The sequence below is a fragment of the Chelon labrosus genome (assembly GCF_963514085.1).
Source record: "Chelon labrosus genome assembly, chromosome: 11".
Lineage (NCBI taxonomy): Eukaryota > Metazoa > Chordata > Actinopteri > Mugiliformes > Mugilidae > Chelon > Chelon labrosus.
In genome coordinates this window covers 13,688,099-13,711,066 of record NC_140344.1, presented here as the reverse complement: position 1 = coordinate 13,711,066, position 22,968 = coordinate 13,688,099, and the positions used below count along the sequence as shown (strand labels likewise).

General features: G+C 41.7%; 5 protein-coding genes across 6 annotated transcripts; 3 read left to right on the top strand and 2 right to left on the bottom strand.

Annotated features, from left to right (window-relative positions):
• Nucleotides 1-563: 563 nt before the first annotated feature.
• rapsn (receptor-associated protein of the synapse, 43kD) lies at nt 564-6,091 on the top strand. Of its 2 annotated transcripts, XM_084556003.1 has the most exons (8): nt 564-1,037; nt 1,678-2,016; nt 2,599-2,757; nt 3,633-3,731; nt 3,852-3,974; nt 4,095-4,148; nt 4,393-4,592; nt 4,796-6,091. In XM_084556003.1, exons 1-8 carry the CDS (start codon nt 825-827, stop codon nt 4,866-4,868), a joined length of 1,260 nt encoding a protein of 419 aa, XP_084412129.1. In that variant the 5' UTR covers nt 564-824; the 3' UTR covers nt 4,869-6,091. The 2 variants fall into 2 exon arrangements, with proteins under 2 accessions (XP_084412129.1, XP_084412130.1); XM_084556004.1 differs by lacking the exons at nt 3,852-3,974; nt 4,095-4,148.
• Nucleotides 6,092-6,736: 645 nt separating this feature from the next.
• LOC311495392 (zinc-binding protein A33-like) lies at nt 6,737-9,912 on the top strand. Its single transcript, XM_084554818.1, has 6 exons — nt 6,737-7,194; nt 7,459-7,554; nt 7,679-7,909; nt 9,038-9,060; nt 9,141-9,259; nt 9,344-9,912. The coding sequence occupies exons 1-6, from the start codon at nt 6,802-6,804 to the stop codon at nt 9,892-9,894; spliced, it is 1,413 nt and encodes a 470-aa protein (XP_084410944.1). The 5' UTR covers nt 6,737-6,801; the 3' UTR covers nt 9,895-9,912.
• Nucleotides 9,913-10,040: 128 nt separating this feature from the next.
• On the bottom strand, nt 10,041-16,276 carry ighmbp2 (immunoglobulin mu DNA binding protein 2). Its single transcript, XM_084554817.1, has 16 exons — nt 16,157-16,276; nt 15,366-15,448; nt 14,501-14,670; nt 14,219-14,414; nt 14,030-14,127; nt 13,716-13,879; nt 13,403-13,603; nt 13,138-13,285; nt 12,874-13,048; nt 12,461-12,643; nt 12,262-12,380; nt 12,076-12,170; nt 11,731-11,854; nt 10,797-11,630; nt 10,521-10,720; nt 10,041-10,304 (listed from the first exon to the last, which is right to left on the bottom strand). Exons 2-16 carry the CDS (start codon nt 15,440-15,442, stop codon nt 10,107-10,109), a joined length of 2,982 nt encoding a protein of 993 aa, XP_084410943.1. The 5' UTR covers nt 15,443-15,448; nt 16,157-16,276; the 3' UTR covers nt 10,041-10,106.
• Nucleotides 16,277-16,400: 124 nt separating this feature from the next.
• chid1 (chitinase domain containing 1) lies at nt 16,401-20,176 on the top strand. The gene is made up of 12 exons (XM_084554819.1): nt 16,401-16,807; nt 17,017-17,160; nt 17,851-17,983; nt 18,068-18,112; nt 18,196-18,302; nt 18,392-18,453; nt 18,547-18,636; nt 18,720-18,821; nt 18,924-19,073; nt 19,734-19,811; nt 19,912-19,954; nt 20,037-20,176. The coding sequence occupies exons 1-12, from the start codon at nt 16,703-16,705 to the stop codon at nt 20,133-20,135; spliced, it is 1,158 nt and encodes a 385-aa protein (XP_084410945.1). The 5' UTR covers nt 16,401-16,702; the 3' UTR covers nt 20,136-20,176.
• A 675-nt stretch (nt 20,177-20,851) lies between these two features.
• Nucleotides 20,852-22,968, bottom strand: gatd1 (glutamine amidotransferase class 1 domain containing 1). The gene is made up of 7 exons (XM_084554821.1): nt 22,699-22,968; nt 22,454-22,530; nt 21,640-21,745; nt 21,432-21,539; nt 21,256-21,347; nt 21,075-21,168; nt 20,852-20,987 (listed from the first exon to the last, which is right to left on the bottom strand). The coding sequence occupies exons 1-7, from the start codon at nt 22,844-22,846 to the stop codon at nt 20,872-20,874; spliced, it is 741 nt and encodes a 246-aa protein (XP_084410947.1). The 5' UTR covers nt 22,847-22,968; the 3' UTR covers nt 20,852-20,871.

Sequence of the window (22,968 nt, the reverse complement as noted above, 5' to 3'; positions counted from 1 at the left end):
CGAGATGAGGGGTGGGGGTTTCTGGGGGCACATATGCGCCTCCATAAGGACTCCCAATAGGAACTGACGGCCACGACAAGCACCCTTTGACAAGCTGTTATTTAATGCTGAGAATTAAAGCTTCTTATAGCCCCCATATCATAGTTCACAGCCCCACACGCGAAGACTCCAGTAAGGTCCTTTTGTGGATGCAGTGTTTTTAATGCTCCAGAGGTTTGTGATGTAAAAACTTGTCGTCCATTGTTGGCCAGTGACTAAGGTTTTGTGCGAAGGTAGATCGCTAGGAGCTATAGTGACCTTGGGGCTGTTTGCTGAGGGCAGAACATAATTCCTGAAGGGACACATGGTCTAGAGTGACAAGGCCATCTGCTGTAGCGCCAGCAGTAGGAGGAAGGTGGAGGGGGTGGGACACGGGTGCTGAGAATTCCTTTCGCTGGGGTGTGGAGGGAGCAGATATTCTGGGATATCGCTGCTTGCACTCCGCCGGGAAACGTGTTTCTTTGACGTTTTTCAAACGGAAATCTGAGGGAGAATTTCTGTACGCTTGATGGTGAGAGGGGATCATTGCATGGTTAAATGGGGAAGATATTTCCTTGGCCCTCCAGCCCTCCGCGAAGCGTTTGGTGATAATGGTCTTGGTGTGTCGCCGTTTTACTTCGGTGGATCCAGTTTCCTTTCCGTCTCAGCACAGCCGGAGCTGATAGAGCGGGATCTGGTAGGCCTTCTGGCACCGACCTCTCAGAGGATCGTCTTCACGGGATCTTCTTTGGAGTTGTACTGTGCATGGCAAGAATCGGCTTTCTTGCTGCCTCGCTGAGATTTTTATGAGGCGCCTTGCACCAGAGATGGGCCAGGACCAAACCAAGCAGCAGATAGAGAAGGGCCTGAGGCTGTATCAGTCCAACCAGACAGACAAAGCCCTTCATGTGTGGACAAAAGTGCTGGAAAAGACCTCAGATCCTGGAGGGAAGTTTCGGGTTCTGGGGTGCTTGATCACAGCGCACTCAGAAATGGGAAAATACAAAGATATGCTCAAGGTAAGCCTCCAGAACAGCAGTATGTCACGTACAATAACTTAATATAATCATAATCATTGAAGAAGGGAATATTGCCAAAATATGCATCTGTGCAATGCTGGGTTTTAAAGTTGGTTTTATTAACATACCTTATCTAAACATCCTTGAAATCACTTGGGTTTAGATTAGCCATGTTTAAATTTGTCAAATTCTTTTAGACTGTGTGTGACTATGCAGCCAGCAGTAGGTGTGTGTGTGACTGTGACTGAAGATCTCATCATTTTATGTCATCGTGTCTGCTCGGGGCTGGCGCGGTTCATGCTGCGGTAGCGTTTTAACATTTCCGCAGTGTCTGAGTGATTATCGATTTGAAAGAGGTCAAAGGTTGCCATCTTCCATTTACAGCGATCTTGACAGGCATGGGTTAATTTGTGGCTTCCACGCGATGCAGAGTAAATAAGTGCCCTGCAACCTAAGTATGAGTGTGGGGTGTCTTGTTGACATAATCGTTCTTACTCAACAGCCCCCCTCTCTCGCAAACCCACTATTAATGAGGACTTTAGAAAGTAGGGGCCTCAGGTCGGACCTGAATTTTAAATCCGTCCATCTGATTATTTGCACATATCCTGCAGCCTCGATCCTCTCACCCCTTTCTCTGCAGTACGCCCTTGATCAAATCGACACAGCCAGAGAAATGGAGGACCCGGACTACCTGACCGAGGGCTACCTGAACTTGGCGCGCAGCAATGAGAAGCTGTGCGACTTCCAGAAAACGGTCTCCTACTGTAAGACCTGCTTAAACATGCAGGGCACCACTGTCAGCCTGCAGCTCAACGGGCAGGTATGTCTCAGCATGGGCAACGCCTTCCTGGGCCTCAGCGTCTTCCAGAAGGCGCTGGAGAGCTACGAGAAGGCCCTGCGCTATGCACACAACAACGACGACAAGATGCTGGAGTGCAGAGTCTGCTGCAGTCTGGGAAACATCTATGTCCATCTCAAGGTACATCGCCGTAATCAAATGATTTGAAAGAGGATGACACTAATGTGTGCTGCATATGAGAAAAGTAGTAGTACTGTAGACAACATCTATGACCTACTTTGACCATAACAGACTTCTCGGCTATGTAAATCATTCACCGGACCAACTTGATTGTGCAATCAGTGCTGATTTTGCCAGCCTATTCACGGAGCATGAAAACACTGCGGAGCATCCGGGCAAACATCATCAATGATTAGCCCGTGTAGTAGCGGGCATTGTAAAACAAGGGCAGAGTGCGCAGGCTGGCTGCCGCGGGTTTGTGTAGTATCCTTGACATCGGAGATTTGTAAGCGTAATCCCTCGGCTTCCCAGGGAGGATTGATTTCAATGGGATTGTGACGAAGCGGCGTTTGAAGAATGTGCTCGTATGTCAGGTTATTTTGTGAAACAAAAAAATATACATGCAGAGAAGTAACTCAGTGGCCAGCAAACCTCAACATATCCTGAACCCCTTTTCTTAGGGAGGTAATTACTGACCAAAATGCTGATACTATTTGTGGTAAAGTACTTGACATACTACTCATTGTTCATGTCTACCAACAGGACTATGAGAAAGCTCTCTTCTTTCCCTGCAAAGCAGCTGAGCTCGTCAATGACTACGGCAAAGGCTGGAGCCTCAAGTATCGAGCCATGAGCCAGTACCACATGTCTGTAGCCTACAGGAAGCTGGAGCGCCTCCCCGACGCCATGGAGTGCTGCGAGGTATTGTTTTGTAACCTTCCAACACGTCACTGCCGTCCTCCGAGAAAGAAAAAAAAACTCCAGAGCTTGGAGAATGTCACAGTTTTGGTTTCGGCACCGACTCGCCGCACCCCCTCCTCCGATGCCTTAGGCTGTTTTGATGTCGGCGCTGCACTACAGTAGACGCTGCTGACAGGTGCGGGCACCAGTTGTCCTGCGGTACGAGGCCTCGGACCTCGACAAAAATATGCTCACAGAGGCACGGTTTAAAGTGTTAATGAAGAGGGTGGCTTTAGTCTTCACCCCGTTCTAATTATGTACCGGGGGTGAAAAATAACTCGATGTCATTGCCTTGGAGTGTAAAAGTATAGTAACAAGACAGCAGGATGCGTTTCAGATTTATTACATTTGTCAAACGCTTTTAGCCAAACAATTTACACATCCTGTCATATTCAGAATACCAGACTACAAGAGGAGTCCCAAAGGTGAAACAACAGCGTCTCATGTTTCCCGACGCTTCTTCTCACTGGGGTTTAATTGAATATAAAGGGATGAAGTCAAAACTATACAATAAAGATTTTGTATCATTGTTTAAAGGCATACAACCTTTTAATTCAGGACTGTAAACATTTCTGTGGTTAAGTTAAAACCCAAAACCCAAAAATATAGCAGAGCACTGCTTCTGAACGTCGACATAAAACAATAATCCATCATAAACATATTGGACATAGTAGCGATGTAAGGTGCAGTTTAAAATAGATGTACCTGCTAATGCGAAACCTGATTAAAATGAGGTTTCCCATAATACATTTCTGCAGCGTTTTGTCATCACATTTTGTATAACTCCCCTCTAACGTCTTGCTTTTACCTCATTAAATCTTCTTGTGCTTCAACAGGAATCTATGAAGATTGCTCTGCAGCACGGCGACCGGCCTCTGCAGGCTCTGTGCTTACTTAACTTTGCAGACATACACCGTTGCAGGCGTGACGTTGATGTGAGTTGATGAGTTCTTTTGCTATTTAAAGCGCTAATAATCAGTTCAACCGTGCATATGTCTGTTTCTCAGCCAACTTTGCGTCTAACTTCATTTTTGCATCCGTCTCCGCCCGTTTAGAAAGCATTCCCTCGTTATGAGTCTGCACTGGGCATCATGACTGAGATTGGAAACCGTCTCGGACAGACACACGTCTACCTGGGAGTCGCAAAGTGTTGGCTTCAGCAGAAAGAATTTGACAAGGTCCCTACAATAAAATATAAAACAATCAGTCAGTTACGACATAAACCTGAGGAAACGGTTTTTACGGCTCTCATTGTAGTAACACGTGGTAAATATGTTTCCATCCTGTTTATTTTCCAGGCGCTTGAGTCTTTGCAGCGAGCACAGACGCTGGCAGATGGAATGGGAAACAAGGTGAATGATGTTTCTTTAATAACACAAGTTGTGCTTTAACAACCAGAGTGTGTCAGTTCACTCACCATTTTAGTAATTTCTTCTTTAACATGATTGTAAACTGGCTCTTGGCTGGACAAACAAAGACATATGAAGACTTAAAAGAATTGAACAGACAAGAAAATAATACACACAGTAAACAATGATTCAAATGATGAATAACACAGTCTAAAATGTTACTTTTTTTCCCTGTGTATATCTTAAGCTGTGTACACTGAAGGTCCACTGCCTGAGTGAGGGGATCTACCGAAGCCGGGGGCAGCAGGAGGAGCTCAGAGAGCAGGTGGTGAAGTTCCTGCAGTGTGTCGAGGAGCTGGAGCTCTACTGCGGCATGTGTGGAGAGTCCATCGGGGACAGGGACCAAAAGCTGCAGGCCTTACCCTGTTCCCACATTTTCCATCTCAAGTAAGTGTTTTTTCGTATCCTCGTCCAGCCAGTTATTAGCCATATCACAGACTGTCAGTGGGTTGTGATACAGGCTTTACTCACACTGGAGAATACAGGATGGGTTTTCAGCTTTGGTTTCAAAAGGAAATGGTTTAATATGTGTGTTTCTTCGCGTGTTTCATGTTTGCAGGCCAAGACATTAACCCGTTTTCTCCTTTCAGGTGTCTGCAGACAAACGGGACAAAGGGCTGTCCTAAGTGCTTCAAGTCCTCCGTGAAGCCTGGATTTGTGTGATCGTGACGCTGCGTTTCGTGCGTTGGATCTGCAGACACAGCATGATGCCTCGCGGGCTCCTGACTGACCTGAGAGAAGCGGGCAGCCTCGGGACGAGCCGAAGATGTTTAAGGAGCATCAGTTCGCTGCTCTGAGCGGGGGGACGCTGAACTGAACCCAGAGTGTCCCGGAGTGCATCTCAAGAGGACACAAGAGAGGCATCCATTTTATTTAGACATCAGTCTGAAGCTGACCTACAGCGGAGGTATAACTGTTACATTTCAAAATAAGCTGAAGAACCTACATCGTTTCTGACGACTGGACATTTGTTGCAGCATTTAAATAGGATCTGGACCGTCCAACGAACATTTCTCGACTCAGTGTATCGACTATTTTATGCTTTAGATTTGATTAGTGAATATGAGATGATTCAGTGATGTCTCAGCCATCTTAGTCGCAGGCTTGTTGCTCAACTTCTACCATTTTACATCCAGTTTTCATTAGTTGAGCCAGTCCTGAATCTAAATGGCTTCATGCATATTTATTACTGTGTTCGTGTACATACTATTCTCATGTTAATTTGTTTCAGAGGCTTGATTTATTTGAGGTGTTTTTGTAATACCTAACTAAAATCTCTTAACCATTCAAAAACTAGTATGTCTTTACAAAACAGGAACATGCAGCTGTTTTTTTTTGTTTTTTTTCTTGTCGTTTTATTTTTATCCTTATTCACAGAGATTAAGGAGCAGGATCAACACACATTGTGTTCATAGAAATTCCTTTCTGTTTCACTCTTAACTCTGACGTCAACATCGCTGCAGAACAGAGCAGATGCTGACGAGGAGAAGGAGAAACCTACTGGGAAAGGATCTTTGACCAATCACACACACACACACACACACCAGTTTTTTGTGGTTACATTAATATTATTTACTTGCTAAGGCACCGTGATATCAAGGTGACTTTGAGCCAGAAAGCCAACATCGATTAATGTAGTGGTTGCATGTTTTTATTTACAACGCCGAGCAATAAGATTACATCAAATTATGAATCCATGTAATTCTTTACTTTACTTATATTGTTGTTTATCATAGTAGTTCTTAATACTCAATGACTTTTACTCAGTTTTTCATATACAAAAAAAAATAATTAAAACTTACTAAATCTCTTTTTAAGACTGTGCTTATAGTTTGCATAACTACTCGTATTGACGATAATTGGACACACTCGGTTCAGATGTATTTCATCATACGATACTCTCGCTTTAAAATGAACTTTGGTTTTCTCTCGCCGTGCAAAATGTGACAGCACGAGAAGAGAGAGAACAACACATTTTACTTTTACTGCACAAGCACTTATATTTCTCACTTCTGAACGGCATCTTGTTCTAGTTTGAGGTCTCTGCTTCCAGCATATCGATGAGTCACGGTCTGTTTACCTGTAGCACAGTTGGAGTAAAGCATTATCTACAGTTTAATCCCGGGTTGTGGGGCATGAAAACAGTACCGCTCATCTTCAACAGTTTTAACTACCTCTGTTTTTGCCTCCGAGCTTTGAGGATAAATGCAGTAATACAACAACATTGAAACACATGTAGATTTGTTCTGTTGTTTTTTTTTTAGAACCATGATTTATTTGATTTAGAGTCTGACTGAAATGCATTGTTAATATATTTATGCATTTAGTCAAACCATGTTACTGGAAATGTTTCATTGTGGAAAATAAAGTGCACTGAAAGTGAATGCAAGTGTTTGTTCCTTTTTTAAACCTCCACGCCTGACGTGTGCGGGAAACCCGCACATACTTGCACATTTAACCAGTCGTACTAGTCGGCCAGCATTTAACCAGTCATGCTAGTAAGTGGAGATTCAGCTATGTGCTCTGTACCGCCTACAGTGACAACACCGAAGTGAGTTTTCTCCGAAACCTCACTTCACAGGAACACTTCACCGCGATGGCAGCCGACGGTCCAACCGTCAGAGAGGACTTACTTTGTCCTCAGTGTACTGGGATTTATTGCTTTCCCGTTCTTTTAAAATGCGGCCACAATATTTGCAGAGTTTGTTTATACAAATTCTGGGAATGGAAAGGATGTCGGGAATGTCCTGTGTGTGGCTCACTGTCTGTCCCCGAGAGGCCTCCCATCAATTTGGCACTAAAGATAGCTGCGGACGAATATCAAGTGCAAAGGGTCACCGAGAATCAAGAGGCTTGTGATCTCCACAACGAGAAGCTGAAGATTTTCTGCAGGACCGACGAAAAGCCCATCTGTCTCATCTGCCAAATATCAAAAGTGCATAAATTTCATGACTGCTGCCCAGTAGAGGAAGGGGCCCAACAGAAAAAGGTAAAGAAAACATGTTATCTGACACGTGTAGGTATGGAGAAGGAGTTCAAACAGTTCCGATGATTTCTGAAATGAGATGCCAGTTGTTTTCTTAATTAGCATTTATATAAAATAAGAAAATTGTGAAATATTATGAAGAAACTTAGTTTACCATGACAAAGGACAGAACACGGTGGAAAACTCTTTATCCGAATGGTTTCTAATTAATTTTTTGTTATGAGCTCTGGATTTTAACTCGCGAATCTTCTGATTTTCTCATTTTAGACAGAAATTTCAGCCATGCTGGAGACCCTGAAGAAAAAGCTTAGAGAACTGAACAAGACAAAGGAGCAATGGGAGGAAACAAAATCTTATATCCAGGTAAACGTGTGTCCACTCTTGATGGTGTCTTAATGCTGGATCATGACGTGAAACTCGAATTTCAGGACACATAAATATTCATGTTGATCGCTGCTATAAATAACCTGCTTCCTCAACATTACAGACTCAAGCTCGTCATACTGAGACAGCAATTAAGGAGGAGTTTGAGAAGCTCCGCCAGTTTCTTCGGGAGGAGGAAGAGTTGAGACTGAGGGTGCTCAAACAGGAAGAGGAAATAAAGTTCCAGGTGATGAGTGAAAAGCTGGTAAACATCAAAGACCAGATCGAAACTCTCTCCGCCACCGTCACTTATGTCGAGACATCCCTCAGAGAAAAGGATTTACCATTTTTACAGGTACATTTACAACCAGTACTTGGTGACTATTTATAACTTAAATTGCATCTCAATAGACAGTCGTCTCTTCTTTCCTCTTTAATAGAAGTATGCAATACAGTATGTTTGTCCCAAGGGGGGACCGTATCACAAGTTCCTCTCACACTGACCTACAGTGTTTTTTTCTTCTTCCATTTTATATTATAACCTCTTGGTGTCAGGCTTTTTAAATTTAGTTTCATTTCAGCTTTATGTTGATAGTTGTCCACAGTCTACACAGTAACATACACTATGTTAGTTTACTATGTGTTCCCCATGAAACGGCCAGCAGAGTGCGGACTATACAGGCCATTTGACTTAACATATTCATGCATGACTTATAAAAGCTAAAGGAGGCCGTCCTCCTCCCTGACAAGGTCGGTCTGCTTTGATTTGATTGGTCAGCTCTGATGGTCCATACATGTTTGAGTCAAGATGTGACACCTACAGCGCTGCTGGAGAAGCAGGGATGAATGGAATGGGAGGGACATGAAAATTCAAGAAAGCATTTGATTGGATGCAAGTTTAGTGTACGCCCCCGAGTGCAGGATGAGTCATCAGCATTTAAAATCCCTTTTCAGAAAATGACAAACCATAAATAAAATTAGGAAATATGTACAAAACAATTATTTTGTCTTGCTGAGCTAGCTACTAGGGTGACATATTATTATAGTACAAATATCAAATGTTTCTTTTTGATTTCCTTGAGACCAAAAATGCTTCAGCGTGCCACTGTGCTCTTGATAACGATAGTATGCTGATGATTGCAGGTTTGCTTTTCTACAATGATCACTACCGAAAACTTGCTGTAATTAGTGCAAGCTTTTCAATCATAAATGTTACTACACACGTTGATTTCATGCCGGCACTAGAGGAAAAGTCAGAGGATCATGACTGAGCGACAGATTCACACGAAGTCCCAAAGCTTGCGTGGCTAAAAAGGCTGTCTAATATACCTTGATGTATTACTGTAGCTTCTCTCCTTGGCAACTATGCATCTTTGATTGTGTACGCTTGAACGGAGTCATTCAGCCTTTTGGTGGACATGTGATACATGTACTTCTATTAATGAGATGATTTTTTTCCTTCACTTTCCTCCCTCAACTTAAGGACTACAAGCAGATGAAGAAAAGGTATGCATAAACCACCATCTGCTGAAATCTGCACTAACTGTTTCCATACTACAATGTTGTAATTCTTGTACATGTTTCAGGGTCAAATGCAAAATTCAACGACCTGAGTGTGTCAGAGATATTCTGATAAATTCTGCAAAGCATCTGGGATTACTTGGATTTAGAATTTGGAAGAAGATGGTCAATATTATCCAATATGGTGAGTGAACCCATCATTGTCAGCTACTTACAAGTTGTGCTAGATAAATCAAAATTTCAGTCGACTGATCTTAATGTTTTCCAGTTCCCATCACTCTGGATCCAAACACGGCCCAGGCCAACTTGAAGTTCTCTCGAGAGCTGACCTGTGTGCAATACAGCAAAAAGCAGACCCTGCCCGACAACCCCGAACGCTGCACCAGCCGCGTGTGTGTGCTCGGAGCTACTGGCTTTACGTCTGGGAAACACAGCTGGACGGTAGAGGTGGGCCAAGGCAAAGACTGGTACATCGGAGTGGCCCGAGAGTCCATCAGAAGAAAGAGCACCATCTTCCTCAACCCCACTGAGGGTTTCTGGGTGATTGGACTCTGCAACGGAGACTCATTCTGGGCTCAGACCACCCCTCGGACCAAGCTCACCATGAAGCAGAAGCCTGAAAAGATCACTGTTGAGCTGGACTATGACAGAGGAAGGGTCGTCTTCTTCAACGCCGCAGATATGACAACTTTACACACGTTCAGGGACAAATTCACAGAGAAGATTTTCCCCTACTTCTCCCCCGGATTCTGCAACGATGCAGAAAACGCAATCCCACTGTCAATCTGTCCCATCACAATAAATTTAGATGTAGAATAGACCGATGTACAGTAGACAGGTCTGTCTACAGATAAACAAGACGAAGAGTTTAGGAGTGTGCTACAGCCATTAGGAGTTCTGCAGTTGATGATTCATGTTTCATTGAACAATAGAACATTGTACGCAATGGAGGTCAAGGTTAATCAAACATTTGATGTTTTTTATTCATGACCTTCAAAGATTTGTTAAATTATAAAGCTGACTTGGTGATATTAACCATCCTTCTCCTTGTTTTTGGTTTTCCTCTGTGATGCCATATCGTTCAGTTTAGAGTCCAGTTTTCTTTGTAGGTAGGCTTTCTTATTGGGGTCCATGGATTTATCTTTCTTCCCACTTCCGGCATAAAGAACGCCCTCTTTGCTGATTCTCATCCGGGCGTGAGACTTGGCTTTATCTCCACAGCCGTGAACCTAGAAAGGGTTTCCAACATTAGAACAGGACTCTTAAGGGGAAAAATTAAAGCACCGGGTTTTAAAATACTCCATTGGTGTTGTTCATTCATTCATTCTTTAAAACCAAATCTATTATTGTTTCTGACAAATCTCATCTACATTGCCCCAAAAAAAAAAAAAAAAAATCAATTAAAACATAAATCTAATACTGCTTGGTTGAGATCAGCCTCTTACCTCTGGTATATGATGACTGAGACAATACTGCCTGTTGCAGAACAAGCAGAGCTGCCCGAGTGTCAGCACAGACGCTTTACACTTGACAAAACTACAAACACTGTCAGCCTTCATGACAGCGTTGATGAGTGTGTCAAAGTCATCATCTGCAGCAGCGGCAGCAGCAATGTCACAGGCGCCTGCCTTTGTCCGATTCTTTCCTGGGAGGAAATGTTGCAGAGTTACAAATTCTTTTCTTTTTTGATGTTTTTAATTAAATGTTTTTTTGGTGCATACCTTTGGCCTTCTTTGACGATTGTCCCTGAGCTGGATGAATGTTGTTCTGTTGCTTTTTCTGAACGGCACTTTCTTCCCTTTTCTGCTGCTCCCTCTTCATTCTCTCCAAATGTAAACTTTTCAGGTCTAATGAAGGTTGGGACGATGGCTTAGTTTGAGGAATTGGGGGAGCTTCCTCTTTTACTGCTTCTTCTTCTACTGTTTCTTCTTCTTCTTCTTTTTGTGTTGGCTCCTCAGCAGGTGCTGACTTCACGGGCCTGGAGACAGTAATACACCTGTCGTTCCCCTCCCCTTTGCTCTCATGTACGAGACCCAGCTCCTCGGCGATCTGATGGACCAGCAGCCGGTCATGAGAGTTGAAGGATGAAGGAAACTGGAGATCACTTCGTTTCAGGTCCTTCATAAAGCTCTCCACCTGCTCTTTGATCTGAGCATATCTGCTGTTGTTCTTCTCTTGCTCTGCCAGCGCTGATGTGCCGGACTTTGCGTGCTTCTCTGAACCAACAGTATTTTCCTTACTTCCAGCAGATTTCTTTTGTCCTTGCTTTGCCTTACTCGAAGGCTGATCTTTGGCCTTCTGCTTGGTCGAAGCGGAGGAGCTGGCAGATGTGTTCTTTGTATCTTTGTGGTCACGGGTGTAATTCTGAGGCACAACATCTTTAATGTATTCAAACGCTGTTCTAACCTCACCAAACTCAGTCATGTGACTGATCAGGGATTTCAGGAAAGCGTGATTCTGAACCGTCTGTGTGTCGCACACTACAGCGATGTGGCGTCTTGCACGTGTGACAGCAACATTTATTCTCCGGTCCTCTGCCAGAAATCCAACTTCACCTAAAACACAGGAATTAACAAACACGTTTAAAGCGTAAATTCAAGCAGCTAATGTTCAGAAATATGTCGGAATCAACAAAACTTCACATGGAGAAATCACCTTTTCTATTGGACCGAACCAATGACAGCACGACGGCTTCTTTTTCTCTGCCCTGAAATCCATCCACTGACTTTATCTCCAGCTCTGGATGCCTGGAGGAAAGTTTCTGGCGCAAGAGATCAACCTTTAAAGAGAAAAAAATAAAAATAAATCAGTGAATTACTCCCTTTAAATCCTTTTTTTCATTTTTAAGGGTTGAGTGTTTGTCGGTTACCACCAAATAACACTAAAAACAGCAACAAATTCTCAAAAATTACAAGCTGAAATGAACAATTCATTATCAGGACTGTTGCTGTTTATACAGACAGTTTTGTTTACTGTCCTTTATTAAAATCTATGACTTACCTGTAGATTGTATGGAGCAATAACAGCTATGTCTTTAGCTTTAACCCCAGCTTCAGTCAGAGCTTTTATGTGCAGTTCAACAATGTCTACCTCACCTGAGGAAACGGGAAACACGCTGTCAAATCTCATATCAGACAAAAAGCAATAACATTTAGTTTTTTAACAATAATTGTTTTTTTTTTTAACCTTGGTTGCCTTTGGACTGCTCATCTGTGACCTCCATTTCACTCAGACCGCACCCTGCCGTGTCGATAAGAAGAAGTGGCACGCTGGTCTCCTCCACAGAGGTGACTCCAGCCAGATCTCTGTTTGAATCAACATTTTAAAGTTATCCTTCAGTGAAATACAAATGTGAGATATTTTCCACGACGAAGCGGGTTCTCACTTTAACAAATGACTCTCCACAGAGCTGTGAGCGGTAAGTCTTCCTTGGTACATCTCTTTGGAGGCCCAGTCCATGATGGCACTGTTCATGCGGTACTGAACAGTTAGCATACGGACCACAGAGTCTCCATACATCTGGATCACTCTTTCCATGAGACTCAGGGACAAGCCTTTTGATGCAGCCCTGTATGGACATAAGAGAAGAACAAGATGGTTTAAAAGTGCATGGAAACATTTTAATTTCCTTAATTAGCTTCTTTCTAAATTGTGTGGTGGATTTTATCACTTACATTAAAGTACATTACAAAGAACAATAGTTTAAAGCAAGTTTAAACCAGAAAACTAGAAAAGGGAATACAAAAATCACTACAATACAAATAGAAAATGTAATATAAAGAAGAAACCGTTGTTTACTTTTGTGATTTAATGGTAGGTGGTAACTGCTTGTAGTCTCCAGCCAGAATGCATTTGCGCGCTCTGAGTAGGGCGATCCAGCAGCTGCTCTCCAGGGCCTGGGCACACTCATCTATCACCACCCAATCAAAATGCTCTGCCGGTAAGAACTTCAAGGGACCGTCATCACAAGCACCTGCAGACACAGACCAGGGCTCTCACATGGCTTTTCGTCAACACTGCTACAACTGAGCGACATGCTCTTCAGTCGGGGACATTACTGACCTGTGTTTGTTGATAACACAACATCTGCACCTTTAAGGATCTGGGTGATGGCTGTTGTTTCCCTAACTTTCAGCTCCTTTCTCAGCTCCCCTATTTCTCGTTTGAAGTTCACTCGCTCTCCCTTTTCTTGGGTCTTCTTCCTTCCCATCTTGAAAAAAGAAATATTCATAATATTACTAATATATATATATATATATATATATATATACACACAAATAATTCTAAATGGCACTAGACTAGTCAGAGCACACGCCAAAATACTCACAAAAGCTTTATCAATGTCTTTACGGATGTCAGCGATGATGTTTGCATTGTCACTCTGAGCAAGGATGGCATCCAGTGAATGTTTCTGGATGGACTCCAGCAGTCTGGCAGGATGACCCAGCCTCAGGACCTTCGCCTTGCACCGGGCTAACCTCTCCACTAAATTATCCACAGCCACGTTCGAGGGGGCACAGCACAGGACCTGCGCAGTCACAAGAGCCCAGTTCCCGTGACAAGGACAAACTAACATACAGTAATTCAACTAATGCATCAAACTATTCTCATATATACAAAAAAAATGTAACTTTCTGCACCTTTTGACCTTGTTTGACAGCTTGCAGGATGATCTCCACCACAGTGGTGGTTTTCCCGGTGCCTGGAGGTCCATGAATCACAGCTAGTTCTCTCTGTGACAGAGCAAATGATACAGCTTCTCGTTGGGAATCATCCAAGTTTGAGTTGAAGAATTTAATCTCATCTGATGAAAAACAAGAACAGAAAATTGCACAGAATGAATCATCGTGTTATGACATTTTAATAGGTTTGGACACCAGTGTAATCAGTTTTTCATGGAAAAACTATATATAAAAAACATTTTGATAACTACATTTTGTAAATCTTTACTAACTTTGTTGTAATGGACAGGAAGGTTGTGAGTCTCCAAAGACAACACTGATCACGTTGGCAGCCGGTCCATTACTGTATCCATTCAATGCATTCAAAGCCCTACAAGCACAAAATGCAAAGTGAAACAAGACGGTTTAATGTTTAATTATTCACAAACTATGTGATATTTTATATTTCAAGTGTTACTCACCGTTTCATGCGTTTGTAGGTGACATCATTTGCTAACTTCAAGAGGTTGTAAAGACCATCTGTATCCAAACTGAGCCCATCCTTTAAATCGTCAAAAGCCACACTTACAGATCCTTGGCTGACCCTGGTCACTATCCCTGTATTGATCAGTGAAGCTGCAGTGCATCCAGACGTGTCATACAAGCCAACTATATCACCTGTAACCAAAGACATTTAACTGGCAATTAGCAAAATACAAAACCAAAGTTGTTAAAAACACAGATGTTTTATTCTTCCATCTCACCAGGTCCAAAGCTGTTGCTTGGCAGAGATAAGAAACCGAGATGCTTTCTTGGCTCTAGGACGACAACTGTGCGACCGTAAAGGCCCGTAGACTGACTTCCTATCTGCAGTTTCAGGAGGCAAACTCCTTTATTCTGAAGATCCTTGAGAGAAACGTTTTCCTTCCATATCCTGAGGACACAAAATTACATTTTTATTTATTGTTCAATATTCACCAGTAATTTTGCACAAGATTGTTGTACCTGTCTTGGGGTGCACTACTCAGGTTGTATAATATCATCTATTGCTCTGGAGCAAATATGTCAAGACCTAAGTATTATTTCTAATTTCTGTATGCACCTGGCTGAACAGATCACTTATTTAAAGCACAGGCAGACATCGGTGAACAGGACTCCTGTAAACACGAAGTTTAGTATCTCTGCATGCAAAGATGTCAATGTCTACTATCCATGTCTGATGCTCCTATCTGTGCCAGCCTATATTTTAGAAATCCACAATAGCATTAATCCTAATCCAAACCTAGTCCTAAAATACAGAAAATAACATTGATACTACTAGATCCTGTAGCTACATCGTTGATTGTTCTTGTCAAAACTAAACGTAAGACCTCCAAAGAAATCCTTTTTAATATTAAATAGCTTGGGTAGAAAACCTGCATTGCAAACTAGTGGCGAAGCATGGGCACTTCATGTTGCATTGTAGGTGGAGAAGGACCCTTTTGGAGCCTGACCAAAACCAAGGTTTATACTCGCATTAACTCTGCTGTGTCGATATTTAATCTGTCTCCTACGGAGTCCACCAAATAAAACTGCTGGAGTGCACCTTTGTCTAACTAACCATCTCTGCATGGATGCTAATTCACATACCTGGTCTCCTCTATTTCAGCCTCCCGCTCCTCCTGCAGGAGCTCCAGTGTCTTGCACACAAATTTTTCCACAGCCATGACTCACTAAAACGACCAAAACGGCAATCAGGTCCCAAAACACACAAAAGTCAACACAAACCAGAAGATCTTAAAAGTTATTGTTTAGCACTGATGCCATAAACACTGGGTTACAACTTATATGTCTAAACTTAATGTTGTGATTTACAGAGCACTTAAACGCAGACATAACACCAGTCACCAGGGATGGAATCTAATTAAGTGCATTTATTCAAGCGCATAGTTTTGTATTGATTTGCTGCTTTACACTACATTTCAGTATTAACTTTGTCTATGGTACAAAAAAAAATATTCAAATTTACTTTATTTAGACCATACAGTTACAACAACTAAGCACACACACACCTATAATAATCACATAATATTACACTGGGATCACTGAATTATATATATTATTATTATTTAATATACATTAAATTTCAGTACAGGATCACAGTAGAGTATTTTTGCATTGTGGTTTTGCTCCATCAATCATACATTTTTATTTAACAGCTGTATCTGATAGCCCTAATGTAGCCGATTATTATAGTACTATATCATTATTATTATTATTATTATTGTGTATTGTTGAGCAATGTTATTATATCCGCCCATAGTTAAGACAACAGGAGCAAAGTGCATCTCAGCAATTTCAATGCTAAAGCTAAATGCTGACATGTTAGCTAACACCGGCTAATACTTTAGCTACAGTTAGCTAGCGAACAAGACACTCACCTATTAGCGCCAGATATCTGAAGAGACGCCTAGAGAGCAGAAGAAAGATTATCTCAGCTTAAAGTTAGTTAAATATTCCTGAAAATATCTTCTGTGACACTACACCATGGGTTTGTTTGACTCATGTTGTCTTGCTTGTTTGTGCTAGCAGATTAACAAGTTAGCCACACTGCCACCTATCTGCTCAGACGACTTCAAGTCACACAACTTTTATTTTGAAAGACACCAAACGCGGAAGTTACCCACATTCGTTGACGCGCTCCAGAAACACGTTGAGCTAAGTTGTCAGTCAAATACAGACGCAAATCTCCCGACTGACAAAGCTACGTCGTTTAACATATGTTCGCGTTTAAAATTGTGTAGGTGTGACCTGAGCTGTTTTGGATTCTGGGAGATTTCAGACTCCAGGAGGATATGGTGGTTTTTGATCTGCCACATCTCAGTCAGGAAGGAAGCATTTGCACTGCAAACCTGCAGATCTGAGCTAATCCGTTTTTTTATTTTTTATTTTTTATTGAGCTGCTCATTTTTACTGCCTTATTGGAAATGAGAACGACGCTCGTATTGGTGCATGTCATCTCATGCTGCTGGCTGGTGGGAGCCACACTTTCAAAAACTGATGCAAAGAAGTCGCACAAAGCTGAAGCTGAGGTAAGCAACTTCAGGTCTTTACCTTCAGACTGGTATGAGATGTGGTTACTGTCAGGTCAGGTCAAACAGGTCTTCTTGGTGCTTGGCCGGCATGGCACTGGGCTAACCTGAATGGTCCAGAAGTGGCCCTTATGCCTTATCCTCTGTTTATCCTGCCATGATGATATTTATCTGAAATGAGCTCTTATTTCTTTGATCTCTCTGTTTAGACATCACCAGCTGATCTGTCTGTGTTGGACCGAGGCCTTGTTGTGTCAGACGTGCACTGGAAAGACATAGTGAAGGAGGAAAAGAGACACTGTGCTAACATCAGGAAGACATTTCAAGGACCGGTGCTTGGATATGTCACACCTGTGAGTCCCAGATCCAGTCAGAAACACGTCTGCATTCTTTCCCTTACTGCTGTGCAACTTGTGATAACACAGTTATCACGTCGTTGCATCAGAACACAGCAGGTCTGACTACAATGTAAGAAATGGAAACAAGATCCAGTTCAAGTCCTGTGCAAAAACTCACTGACGAGTTCACATGGCTTCACGGGTGTGAGGTCACTAAATGAAGCTGTTATCTTCCAAAGTGACTGCACATTATTGCAAAAATAACTCTTTAGGTTTTATCAAACCATTCATTTTTACAAAGGAAAACTAAGAAATACTAATAAGACTATGTAAGACAGAGCTGAAGATATTAGTTGACAATAAAATTGACAGAAATTGAAGCATTTCTTTGTCTGATCTGAAGGTAAATTTGCCAAATCTGTCAATAAGAAGCCATTTCATCATATCGCTTTTGTAACATTGTGATTTTCTTCAGTTTCCTGAGGTTTAATACACCAAACAGCCAATCAAAACAATAATATAATTGATCATAATGATAATTATAACAACAGTAGCATTAATTGCAATTCAGACTGGCAGAAGGTCGGGTACGCAGGTATGCAGAAGAGGAATAATGGCAGCAGACAATAACTTCTTCAACATGCATAAGGGCATTGTGAGAAACGTGTGCTTTAATGTTTCATTTATTATTTTCCCGTCCTGCAGTGGAATTCCCACGGGTACGACATTGCCAAGACGTTTGGCTCCAAACTAACGTCGGTGTCTCCAGTGTGGCTTCAGCTCCGCCGCCGAGGACCGGAAACTTATGATGTTACGGGACTCCACGATCATGACCCAGGTAGAGCAGTCCAACTGTAGTTTATTTGACTTTATCGCTCATTAAATGTACATGAGGTACAATCACTTTTTGTTGTCCTTCCAGGCTGGGTCAAAGCTGTGCGCAAGTCTAACAAAAAAGTCAGGATGGGTGAGTAGATGTCCTCCTCACAGCCCTCAGTGAGCACATCTGTTAATGTGGGTCAACTTGTGAGACAACATTTTTGTCCTCAGTGCCTCGGCTGTTATTTGATGGCTGGTCCTACCAGGACTACATGAGCGTAATGGGAAGTGAAGATGAAATTGAGGAGCTGGGAAGTGAGCTGGTGGACGTTGCAAAGGTAATAAAGTGATGTCTTTATCTTTATTTCCCTTGACACATTGCTGTGTTTGTGCTCTGTACATGTAACGTGATGCTCTGACCCTTTAGACTGAAGGTTTTGATGGTTTCACATTGGAGCTGTGGAGTCAGCTGGGAGGAAACAAAAGAAAGTGAGTCGTTCTGTTGACAAGTCTATGTTGCAAGCTCTCACATTTTGTCTGGGATTAATCAACAATCAAGCGTTTATATACTTTTCCATACAGGGAACTTGTCCATCTGGTGAAACACATATGTGAGACTTTGAAAGCTAAAAGATTAGACTGCATTCTCGTGATTCCACCAGCGGTGACAAGGTGAGTGAAATTATTTTACATTCAGCAACTAAACAAATACTAAATAAAATCTAAGAGATCGGCAATTCATTTTATTTTATTAGTACGGGGCAGCCGGGTATGTTTGGCAGAGAGGAGTTTGAGCAGTTGGCCCCAGTGGTTGATGGATTCAGCCTCATGACATACGACTACTCCAGTGGGGCCAGGTGAGTTCACTGGCACAGAAAGGTAGAACGGCAGCTACAAGAAGATTAACAGCATTAATTCAAAGAGTTTTCTAATTATTATTATTATTATTTTTTTAATAGACCAGGCCCGAGCTCTCCCCTGCCCTGGGTGAGAGACTGTGTTCTCCAGCTTGCACCCAACCCTCAGTGGAGACAGAAGATCCTACTTGGACTCAATTTGTACGGCCTTGATTTTGCGAGCCAGGCGACAGAACCAATCCTGGGTGGAAGGTAAGATAATACTGTAACTAGGGCTGGAATACATTACACAGCAGTCAGTATTTAGCAGTCAGACACACAGTAGACAGTTAAAAATTGATCTGATGCATCCTAAATCCCTGTAAAACAGACAATACGAGCTAAGATTCCAGACAGTAAATGTAAAGCGCCAAATAGCCAACAGTGATAGTTGGCGATAGTTCTTCCGTGTCAAGCAGCATATTCATTGCTCTTTAACTCTACACACACAATTTTGTGTTCTTTTAATTTCCACACTTTAATCCTTCTGACTCACCTGATGCTTAAGTTACTTGTAATTTATGATTTGCTTTTACATGAAATATTCTTGGCTACTCTCTTGTATAAGGTGTGGTTTGATCAGATTTGAGTGGCAATGGCCACGACAACCTCACACCTCTTAACTCCCACTCTTAAAGTATTGATTTAAATGTTGCTAAACACTGATTGGTGCATAGAAGTGGTTTCCAACAAAGCCCTGCCCTCAGCAAACCAGTCTTAAGAACAAGGAGAAAAAAAAAACATGTGCAAAAATGTGAGAAAAACCACGTGCACATTTTTCTGTTCAGAAGCGGAAAGAAGTCATAGAAAAATGCTTGTTGAGTTACGAGTTCTACTGCCTTTAACTCTCTACACTTTTGTGATTTCCTGCAGGTACATCGAGATTTTGCGAGAACACAGGCCAAAGGTTCTCTGGGACGAATATTCTGCGGAGCATTACTTGAGTTACAGGTACTGATTTCATTACACATTGAATCACCAAAATGTAGCTTCAACCCTAAACTCTTGGAAGCATCTCTTAACAAGTTCTGTCGCTCCCCTTTCATGTCAGGAACAATGCTATCAAGCATGTGGTGTACTATCCGTCACTGAAGGTAAAACTCTTTCAATTTTTAAGTTGACTTAAAGAAAATCAACTAATTATCCACTTTTAATGCCATTTTTATTATTTTACAGTCAATCTACATGAGGATCTCTTTAGCTACTGAACTAGGAACAGGAATTTCCTTATGGGAACTTGGACAAGGACTGGATTATTTCTACGATCTCCTATGAGAGTTGAACTTGCTGGTGAAGACTGGAGTTTGGATTATCAGCACATGGATTTTTTCTTTTGCATTGAACATGGTCCTGTGTGCAGTTTTTTATTTTTTTGTCCTTTTTCTCTTTGAGCAATGAAAATGAACTCTGAAATGAGCCACTGACAGGGTTTAGTTAATGCTCAACTTGTTTGAGGGTCACGAAAGTGTTGAGAAATCACGCCGCCATGAATGAAACTGGGGTTTACGGATTTAAACAGTCCTTTTGGCCAACAGTAGGTACTTCAGTAAGTTTTATTTCTTTTCGCTGATATTGTGAAACATGTGCATTTCAATCAGAGTGCTGTGCGTTCAACAACAGAAGGTGCATGATCATCAGTATGTACTGAGTTAAACTGAAGCCGATTATTGTAGTTTGGAGTTTAAGCCAACAACTGCAACATCTCTCCAATCCAAAGCCAGACACCATCTCTGCTCTTGGATCCAGCTGTGGTTGCTGAGAAGTTTCATCCATCATCAGGAAAACATCTGCTTCTTTTCATTGTTTTAATATTCAGATCAAAACATTAGCTGTTGTGGCTTTTATTAGGTTTATAATAACAGCATTGACAAGTAATGAAGTGCTATTTGCTGTTTTGCCAAACATCTGTTCTGACAAAGCATCTTCCAACATTTGTTCAAGATGAATGTTTCTTTAATTACATGAATATAAATGTGGGACAACGCATTCCTGGTGTCATTTTGTTCAAGTTTTATTTGGCATTACAAAGCAAGATTAGATTATTTACAGCAAGTGAGGTTGACTGCATATTCTGTCCAGTTATTATGTGTCTGTCTATGACTATGTGCACGGCATCTTCTTGACTTGCTGGAAAACATAAACACAAGATAGTTTTAGAAATGATGATCAAGAATTTTACAGATTTAGCGTTGAGTGCTCTGCAGGTCAGCTCACCTGTGTATGATCCACCACTGTCTTTTACAAAGTCCTCTACAATCAAGGGCAGGTTGGCGAAGTCAGGCCTCCGCACCAGTTCGAACACTGACGGCTTTGAAGAAACAGTTAATGAATACAGTGAACACATGGTAGCTGTATAAATGTATTGTATCCTCTTGTGTGTTTAAATAACACTTACCCCTGTTAGGCTGTAGCCACTGAAAATCCACGTCTGTCCTTCAGTGGCACAACACAGTGCAGACACTCCCTGACCCACCGCGCACACGGGCTCTGCACAGAGAAGGACACCGCGTGTTTATACAAAAGACAAATGGATTACGCACTCACTGCTTTTAATACCAGCCCCAAACTCACTTTGTTGAGAGATGAAGTGTGTGAGAATGCGGTGCAGAGAGCCGCTGTGTGCCAGGTCATTTGGCGCTCCAGGGCAGTCTGGGATGAGGAGCGCCTGGTATCGGGCACCTTGAAAGGGTCATCATGACATAACTGAGCAGAGACCAATCAACAGCAACAACAGCAGGCATGAAAACATCCAAAATAGGCATGAAATGAATATTCTCACCATCAATAGATTCAAGTTTGGCTGGTGTTGCGTAGGGTTTCACATTGAAGTCCTGCACCCATCTAGCTGTACTTTCATCCACTCCAACAAAGTCTATTGGCTTCCCCTGTAATTCAAAGAAACACTCAGGTCGTCATATGAAGTGCTGAAGTCACATTGTGACTAAATACATAACTACAACTACTTTCTGATTCATTCATCATCATTAAAATGTATGGTAATTACAATATTAACTATGACAGTGCAGCAAAGAGCCGTCCAATGTTGTTTGTACCACACAATTCAAATTTTGGGCTGTTGGACTTATAAATTCAGCATTATGAAAACATCAGCATGGATTTAAGGTAACATATTTCTTACAGTTAATATAAAGCCTCCAGTGGGGTCTTCTTAGGTCAAACGGTTAAAACTTTTGAAATAAAAAATACTCTAAAATAAAATAAGTATATTTATTATGGAATCTTCAGTTTTAAGTGTAATTATTATTTTAACAAGTTGTTTAATTTTTGTCAAAAAAAAAAAAAAAAAAAAAAAAAAATGGAGACTCAAATTATAACGCCAGGCAAATCATTTGTATATTTTGGGATACTTTATTTTTCTTTTCTTAATAGATCTTTATGTTCTTACAGGCTTTCCCACCTGAAACAGCTTTGTAATTTAAAACAAATGTAAAGTCTTTTTAATATTTTTCTGTTCTTTTCTATTCTCACTGTTGCCATGGACAAAACGTGACGAAATCACGGAGTAACGTGCTGAGGTCACAGATCATAGTTCAATAAAGTTGCTGTTTTTTTCCAGGTAGAAAGTGCCTTACCCCAGGAGTGGCTGTCTGGAGGTTAAACGCTGAGCTGCAGAGACTGAAGGACTGATGGAAAGACTTTGCAGACACCCCTGAATGAACAAAACATATCAGTTTAAACGCGCAGTGTGGATCCGCAACAGAAAACGTAGCTCTGTATTAGTTAAGCTAGCTGTAGCAAGAGGGTGACCACAGCTAACTGGCAAATGAATGACTAAATTAAGCTGTCACTGGCACAAAACTGTCAGAAATGGACACACCTTGAGGAGAAGCACTCGCCACTATCAAACAGGTTGGTTTCGCAGACATTTCATTAACCTCTGCTTGAAATGAATGAGAAAATATTTGTGGGTGAAACGGTGCGAAAGAAATACGCAAAGAGGAAGCGCTGTCACCTGACAACAACATCCGCTCAAATAATTTCAAAATAAAAGTTCGATATCAAAGGAAGGCAAACAGATCTGACACGTTCACTGGGAATAAAAAAAAGACAGGCATCTTTTATTTGGATCAGGACAAAGAAATAATAT